This window comes from Quercus lobata, chromosome 8 (assembly GCF_001633185.2).
Source record: "Quercus lobata isolate SW786 chromosome 8, ValleyOak3.0 Primary Assembly, whole genome shotgun sequence".
Lineage (NCBI taxonomy): Eukaryota > Viridiplantae > Streptophyta > Magnoliopsida > Fagales > Fagaceae > Quercus > Quercus lobata.
Genome location: NC_044911.1, coordinates 5,685,692 through 5,694,951, shown reverse-complemented (window position 1 = coordinate 5,694,951; position 9,260 = coordinate 5,685,692). Strand labels below are relative to the sequence as shown.

At 33.3% G+C, this 9,260-nt stretch overlaps 1 protein-coding gene across 1 annotated transcript; it reads left to right on the top strand.

Moving 5' to 3' along the window:
- The first annotated feature begins 172 nt into the window (after positions 1 to 172).
- LOC115955621 (receptor-like protein EIX2) lies at positions 173 to 6,879 on the top strand. Its single transcript, XM_031073822.1, has one exon. The coding sequence runs from the start codon at positions 305 to 307 to the stop codon at positions 3,380 to 3,382; it is 3,078 nt and encodes a 1,025-aa protein (XP_030929682.1). The 5' UTR covers positions 173 to 304; the 3' UTR covers positions 3,383 to 6,879.
- Positions 6,880 to 9,260: the final 2,381 nt, after the last annotated feature.

Here is a 9,260-nt window from a genome sequence, read left to right as displayed (position 1 = left end):
TTTTGAGGGTGGCATGAAATGAAATTAAAAAACAAAATTTGAACAAAAATTTATTGCAAGTATATTCATTGAATTTGACCATAAAAATCACTATCAAGTAGAACAACTTGGATAAAGTTTCAACTGACCATTTCAAAAATATTAAGGCCTCACATTCACAAGCCTTTATGTCAATTCTTAGAGCTGGAAATAATGTGTGGTAGCATTATAAGCATTAAAAACACTGAAAGCAGAAATCCGCCTCCTATAAATTACCATTTCCTTAGTGTAGCATTTACATAATCATATAGTTTTTTGCATAACCATGGACGGTTCCTTCAGATTAAGAGCCGTTACATTAACCCTTTTCCTTGTGTTTCTCACTTTGGCAGCTATTGATCCTAAGTTCTGCTATGGAAACTCTGAGGTTCATTGCATCCAAAGTGAGCAACAGGCCCTTCTCAGATTCAAGCAAGATCTTACTGATCCTTTAAACCGGCTTGCCTCTTGGGCTGGTGATGGGGATTGTTGTCAGTGGAAGGGAGTTGTCTGCAACAATGTTACTGGTCACGTCCAAGAGCTCCATCTTAGAAGCTTTCCTCCTCCTCTGATTGATTACTTTTCAATTGTAGCCCGGTATGAAGCTGCTATTCAATCTTATGCACAGTCAATGTTTGGTGGTAAGATAAATCCTTCCCTACTTGATTTGAAGTATTTGTTTTACTTGGACTTGAGCTACAATAATTTTGGTCAGTTTCCAATTCCTGAATTCCTCGGTTCCATGAAGAGTTTAAGATATCTTAATCTCTTCAATGCGGGATTTGGGGATTTGATACCTCCTCAAATTGGAAATCTCTCAAATTTGCACTATCTTAATCTTGGAGGCTTTGGTTATAATTCTTTATCTGTCAATAACCTACAATGGCTTTCTAGTCTTCCTTTACTACAAGTGCTAGATTTGAGTGGTGTAGACCTTAGCCAAGCCTCCGATTTGCTTCAGGTGACAAACAAAATCACTTCCTTGTCAGAGTTGTGGTTATCACATTGCAGCCTTGGTTCCATCCCACCAACACCCAATTCTAACTTTTCATCTCTAGCCACCCTTGATCTTTCTTTTAACAGCTTTGAAAACGCTTTGATTCCATCATGGGTCTTTGGTTATCAAAATTTGGTTGCTCTTAATCTATCTGCCAATGGTTTTCAAGGTCCAATCCCTATTGGTTTGCAAAACATGACTTCTCTTAAGCACCTTGATCTATCTGCCAACAATTTCAACTCTTCAATTCCCTATTGGTTGTATAGTTTTAGTCATCTTGAGTTCCTCAACCTCCGCAAGAATCTTTTGCAAGGTAAAATCACTAGTTCCATTAAAAACCTAACATCTGCCATTAGCATAGACTTGACAAGCAATCAACTTGATGGAAAGGTACCAAGATCTTTGGGCAATGTTTGCAGTTTAAGGGAACTAAGATTGTCAGACAACAAATTGAGTCAAGAGGTATCGGAAATCTTAGAAAGTTTATTAAGATGTGTTTCGTATGGACTAGAGGTCTTAGAAATGTATGATGCTCAACTATCTGGTCATTTGATTAAGGAACTTGGGCAATTTCAAAATCTTACAACACTTTCTTTGGAGGGTAATTCAATTTGGGGTCCAATTCCAATTTCAATAGGAAAACTTTCATCTTTGAGATTCTTAGACCTTTCAACTAATCAATTTAACGGAACTCTTCCTCAAAGTTTTGGAGAGCTCTCCAAATTAGAGTATGTCTTTATTGGTGGGAATATGTTGGAGGGAGTAGTTTCTGAAACTCATTTTGCCAATTTAAGAAGATTAAAGCAACTTAGCACAACTCCAACCCGTTTGACTTTAAAAGTAAGTCCCAACTGGATTCCTCCTTTTCAAGTTGGCATTTTAGGATTGGGATCATGGATTTTAGGGCCAAATTTTCCCTTATGGATTTGTTCACAAAAGCGAGTTTGGTCTTTGGATATATCCAACACAAATATTACAGATGCAATTCCTCCTTTGTTTTGGAATATGTCCTCCCAGTTCAATTATCTGAACTTGTCTCACAATCATATCTATGGAGAGATTCCAAATATCCCTATGACTTTGTATCCTTCTTCCATGATTGATATGAGTTCTAATTCATTCAAAGGTTCGTTGCCTCTTATATCCTCTAACGTGAGCTTTCTAGATCTATCTAACAATTTATTGTCTGGATCTATTTCTCACTTTTTGTGTTATAAGAAGAATGAGCCCAAACAAATGGAACTTCTCAATCTTGGAAAAAATCTTTTATCAGGAAATATAAGTTATTGTTGGGAGAATTGGCAAAAATTGTTGGTTTTAAGTCTTGGAAACAATAATTTCAATGGTAGCATTCCAACATCCATTGAACATTTGAGTCTTCTTAAGTCTTTGCACCTAAGCAACAACAAAATCTCTGGGAAATTACTACATTTTTTGAAAAATTGCACTGATTTGGAGATTATTGATATCAGTGAGAATAAGTTTTTTGGAATCATACCTTCATGGATAGGACAAAGACATTCAAGCTTGATCATTCTCAACCTTCGCTCAAACAATTTCCATGGCTCCATACCCAAACAACTTTGTGCTCTAACTTCACTCCAAATCTTGGACCTTTCACATAACATGCTATTTGGAAGCATACCTAGATGTGTTAACAATTTGAATGCCATGGCTTCAACTTCTCACAATATTTTACAGGACTTGTTTGTGGTTGATGGTGATTCTGTGGATTTTGAAAGGGCAAATCTTGTGATAAAAGGGCAAGTTCTTGAGTATACCACCAATCTTGGACTACTAAGAACTATAGACCTTTCGAAGAATAATTTATCAGGAGAGATCCCTAAAGAAGTGACTAGTCTTCAAGGATTACAATCAATGAATTTGTCATTTAATAATTTGACTGGAAGGATTCCTGAGAATCTAGGTGCTATGGGATCCTTGGAATCTCTTGATTTCTCTGAAAACAAACTTTCAGGTCGCATTCCTCCAAGCATGTCAAACTTGTCATTTTTGAGTAAGTTGAACTTGTCAATGAACAATTTATCTGGGAGAATCCCTTCAAGCACTCAACTACAGAGCCTTAGTGCATCTAGTTTTATTGGAAACAAACTCTGTGGACCTCCACTTAGTGATAATTGCACTATAAATTATGCCAAACCCGACACTAAGGACAAAGGGAGCAGTGGTGGGCGTGAAGTGGATTGGTTTTATGTAGGTATGGCACTTGGATTTGTGGTTGGATTTTGGGTTGTTTGGGGTCCTTTACTAATGAACAAGAAATGGAGAATCATGTACTTTCAATTCCTAGATCGCATGGGGTATAGGTTTTGGGTGTTTTGGCACAAACTAGATAGAATGTTGTGAGATTCTTATCTTGTTACTAGCTAATGTTCTTATGGTGCGTGGAGATGTTGTAGTTTCATTTTGTAATAATTTGTATCTTTTTTTAGCTCAGTTAATATGAAATAATTAGTAGAAAATTTTATTTCTTGCACGTGTATTTTACTCATGTTGAATTATATTTAGAGAATTAATTACAATTATATTACATGGATTCAAGTGATAACCTAGTGGCACTGGCATCCCTTTGAATTCCCAATATTTAGAGTTTGAACCCCACATTTCCTGTTCCATCATTCACCTAACAAAAAAATCATCAATATATGTACAGAGAGACCTTTAACAGCGTCAGATTGGGAAATTTACCAACAATAGTAAAGCAAATATACATGAAGATCGATTGAGGAATGATTAAAAAGTAAAAAATAAAAAATAGAAATAACAAAATGAATTTTAATGTCAACCCATTTCTACTTTCCCCAAACAAGAAAAGGAATTTCATTAGAGATTTGCCCTTCCTTTCTCTCCTTTTCCACCACACATTCACACTCCCTCTCACTTTGCCATCGCACCACAAACCAACACTCACACCAAAATGAAAACAACACAGCCATTCACACACTACCACGATACCCCAATGGCCCAATCTCTCTGCCCACACCACACCCGCAACACATGCCATTGTCAAATTGCAGAGTACCGTATAAAATGAAAGGTTTTCATAGAAACATACACTAATACACAGCTCTAGGAACTTGAATAAATTTTTCGCTCTATGACTAATTATGTATCTTTAATAATTATAAAGAAAGAAGAATAGAATTGATAGTTTGAGTCAGCTGGAGTTTTAGATAATCTATGGGTTTTGTATGGGTGCAGCCAGAGAATTGAAAATAATTTTAAATATGAAACAAAATAAAATACAAAGAATAATTAAGGGTGTTTCTCAACAACAAAAAAAGAGAGAATTTTGAAGGGTGAAGCCAAGAGCCTTATGGAATTTGTATGGTTAGCTTGGCAAATCAATGACAATGTATCTTGTTTTGAGTTTGTAAGTGTCAAATATCAAGTACAAGATCCAAAGTTCAACTCAAGAAAGGGCATTCTTTGAAATTTTGATTAACCCTCAATTGTCTCTTAACTTAGGGCCCGTTTGGATTGAGGGGGTAAAGAGGGAAAGTGGAGAGAAGTAGAGTCGAGTTAACTGAAAATAGGTTAATTTTGGGTCAAATCTACTCTACTCCCCCTCAATCCAAACGAATCATTAGGCTCACCTAATCGAGACTCGGAAAACATGATTCCTAATCAAGCCTATTAAGTTGGCTAATGACATGTTAATTGTGCCCTTACTTACCGGACCGTATAATGGCTCACTAAAGTCAATTGAAAGAGGTTAGAGAGTGCTACAGTGCACTCTGGTTTATTATTTGTGATTTGTTTACTGTGGTAATTAATTGTAAATAACTTGGTATTCATACTTGGTTAATTTGCAAAGTTGATCAATTCTACTAAAATCAATTAACAGGTCAAAATTTATTTTTAAGAATAAAAGGAACAGAAGAAAAGATGAATAACAGGAAGAAGTACCAAGTAGAGTATAATATGCTTTCTCAAAAATAAAAATGTAGGGTAAAATATGGATCATCACAAAGTGTAGACATTGTTATTTGCTTATTTTAGATACTCATTTTACAAATCGTACCTTTGTTAATCACACTAAATCAATTAGTTTTGGTTTGAAATCCTAAAAATCAACACATATGAATTGTTATTGAAGACCAGATGAGGGTTCTCCTCATCAATCATCATGAAGAAATTTAAGTAGGCCTCGTAGACACCGTTGTGAAACTTCCGTTTAATCCTATTCTAAGGGCAAATTCATCATTCTATTAAAGTGAATGCTTAAATTGGACCACCAGATTATAAGATATAGCTAAATCAAGATTTTAATGTTTAATATGTATTCTTGCAATTGAGGTTGATCACATGTGAATATGATCAATTAGTTACGATTGGTTTTTTTTTTTTTTTTTGGGGAGTGAAAACATGTTAACTTTTATTTAGCTCAACAAAGAAGGAATTATAGAAACTAGGTAAGATGTTACAGAAGATATTAAAGGAGATGGGCTGCTGTTCACCCAAAATTCACTATCCGTAAGGTTACCCGTATAGCATGTTGTGCTAAAATGTGTGCTTCTGCATTAGTGTCTCTTCAAACAAATGAAACTTTGGGCTTCATGGAAACTTCTCAGGTTCTGCTTTATTGCATCAGTGATGTGTCCCCATAAGGAATAATCGGTGAACTGTATAGTGAATCTATAATGATTTTGGAATCTCCCTGCTCTAGGATAATCTTTCTACATCCCAACTCCACTGTAAATTAATTGTACCCTGCACAGTTCACTTGCTTGCTGCCATTGCTTCAGCTGTAGTTGCATTCATGATTCCAGGCGCACGTTTGCTCATTGCTGCAATAGTTTGTCCCCTTGAGTCCGATTATTGTCCCAATCCCAGTCATCTTCTCCTTTGTAAACATTGCAGCGTTAAAATTTAGTTTGGCGTTGCCATTACATGGTTGTTGCCATTGAAAAGCCTTTGTATTGCCAAAGAGTCGCCAAAGAGCCTTGTAATTCAAATGGTTAGCATCTCATAGTGTTTCCAAAAGATATATTTAGGGTTAAAATCATGCCTCTCCCAATTATTAAATTATAAAAGAAGTTTTAAAGCAAGACTATGTGCATGTATTGATGCACTAGTAATACCCAAAAAAAATATTTAAAAAAAAAAAACTTGTAAGAAAGAAAACTATGAAATCTAATCTTGAAATTTCTTGTTCATTCAACAAAATTTGAAATAGACCAAAAAAAAGTCTTTTTTCATCACACATGCACTCAAGCACATCAAAAAAAGTGAATTTTTTCTTTCTTTCTTTTGACTCCAAGAGTTAATTATTTCAAGCATGTTCCAAATTTCCAAAAAGATATACAAAATAAATTCAGGGTGGTCCAAGAGAGATAATAGGTGTATTTGTTTTTGCTAGAAGCAAGTATCGGTGTCTTCAACTAACAATAATTAATAATTAAAACATCATGAAATTAAAATCCTATAGTAGTAATTTATGAATTACATCAAACTACAGTAGTAAGTAGTCTCAAAGAAACTTTAAAAAAATTAATTAAAAACAAAAGAATATTGCAAGGAATGCACCAACTGGCAAAATTTTAGACTATGTAAAGATGAAGTCTCTACTTTCATATATACATAGTCATTCTATCACTTTAACACCACAAAAAATACCATAACTCCATATACTTTTAGACAATTCTTTCTGCAGAAAATAAAAACAAATAAATTGAATAGTTACTTCATAATTCAATAAAAATATCCTCAATGTACAACATAATAATTCCATACATTCTAAAAGAAAACATCAGAGAGAAATTTTGGATTCCATCTTACTTTTGTTGTTGAGTTTGAGCTATTTGTCTTAAAGCTTTCCTCTTTGTATCCTTGCACTTCCTGTAACATGCATATTAATCCAATTGAAATCCCTTTCCTGGTATAGAGCAATGCAGACTGCAGGGTGCTTTACTCTTTACCATCTACCTTATTCTTTATAATTGTTTTCAACTGATTTGTACATCAATCATTGAAGTATTAAGAAAGATATTTATAGTTACATATCTTTAAGTTAATCAAACCCAAAAACAACTCTGCTGTAAGCATCGTACTGCTATTAAATGTTAAAACACAAATGTAACACACACACACACATATCTAACTCTATCTAGAGCTTTGGTGTGATTCCTAATTGATCAAGCCATCTATTAAATCTAACGCATTTCTAATATAATTATGCATGCCAATTTTTAATTTAATTACCTATCTGTTGCTATCCTATCTTTGTAGCTCTTTGAATCATCCTTCTATTCTCTATCCAAATAATAAATCATTTGTCCCCGGCTAGGATAAATAGAGGTATTCAACTTAAATAACTAAAAATCACTATAATGTAGCCATTAAAGTTGGGTATAAAAGTCAAGCATCCATACCAATTGCACTATCTAAAACCACAAAAATTTCATAGAATTTAAGCAATAATAGATCTAGATGATCCTTAAATCAACTGAAATGTATATTAAATATGGATTAGCTTTTAAGCAATAATAATCATTATGACAATTTTTAGTTAATTCATGATTATCATTACCTAATCTACCTAACCAATTGCACGGTATAAATATGCATTAGAAACTTCTCAATTATGAATGAAATTTTCCAAAAAAATCCATCCATGATGACCGTGAACCATTTCAATGAATTTATTCTTCAGAACAGAGATAAGCATTACTGTTCTTGACTAATGGGTTTAATCTGCAAAAAGTTTTTGGAGCTGAGAGGATTTTCTTGGACCTGGAAAAAAAAAAAAAAAAAAAAGGAAAAATTGAGAGAATGCAGGGAGAAATGTTCTAATGTTTCTGACAATGATGTTCTTTCTCTAAGAGAGTGTGTGTCTATACATTTTTTGTAATGCTATAATGATAAAGTATAGGTTCTAAATGAGATATTCATGCGACTCTAAGTTAGTGAGTGGAATTAAATTGCAATTGTGCTTTAGTTGGTTACTCTAGTCATGGATGGGATACCTTTTGTAATTTAAATTGAGAATTACATAATCGAATTGTGAGATTGCTAATCTTGCAAATTAACTATCACAAAACTTCAATACATTGATTTGCTAAACAAAATTACAAAACAAACATACAGCTGTAATTTTTTTCATTTGGTGTTCAAGTAATAACCTTGAATTTTTTTTTTCATACAGTACAACAGAAAAGGGATCGAATGAGGTAAATAACATAATGAAATAGATAAATTGTACCTAAAAGAAGCACTAACAGAGAACACAATGCTTTATAATTGCGCACTATATATTCTCTTCAGTGGTTTCATCTCCTCCCCACTAGAAACTCCAGGATCAATATAACACAAATGAAAGTCTGAAACAAAAACAGAAAATCATGCCCATTGTCAAATTGGAGAACTTTCAAAATGTAGCAAGACCAAATACTATACTTTACTAAAAACATAAACCAATATTGTGGCTTCTTCAATGTGTGAACCCCTTTATTTATAAGCTTTTTCAACCCATAATTCTCTTCCAAAATAGACCTTAAAAATATAAGAGGATTAAGAAAACTGACCGAAGAAACTTGGTACATTACACTATGAATTAGGCAAAACAAATACTTCCATCATTCACAAATTGAAAAGAAATCATCTCAATTGAGTTAAGTACTGTATAAAGCCTTGAATTATTGAATTTTCTCATGTGACTGCATGACAGATTCTCTACTAATCATCTCAACTTGCTGAAATTTCATGGTATTTAAATACATAACTGGTTGCAATTCTCTACTTATCACCACAATTCATAGATTAGCAAAGTAAACTAACAAATGTAATTTAAACAGAACAATTTAAAACCTTCAAAACTGGTTACAATTCCTTTTACTATTGTTTCACTTTTGTTTCTTAGTACTAAACAGATTCTCAATGAATTTTCAAGAATGGCATACAACATGAAAAACCCAAAAAACCAAATATTGTACACACCAAAACCAACACCTAGGAATCTTTGAGAAAATTTTTTTTTTTTTTTGATAAGTAAATCTCTGAGAAAATTATTCTCTACCATAACATACAAAGTAATCAATTTTGTACAAAGAACATTATACTTTCAGATTTAACAATTTAAAACATGCAAAACCCAGAAAAACCCAACATCAAAAATAACAAAATCATCACTTAAAATTGTCTTTAAAAAAAATATCGTCTAAAATCTACAATGTATAAACAAAATAACAAAATATTTTCAGATTTCAAAACCCCACAATTTCAA

Bases quoted from the DNA above. Each gene is read 5' to 3' on its own strand.
- LOC115955621 (XM_031073822.1), top strand. From the start codon at position 305: ATGGACGGTTCCTTCAGATTAAGAGCCGTTACATTAACCCTTTTCCTT.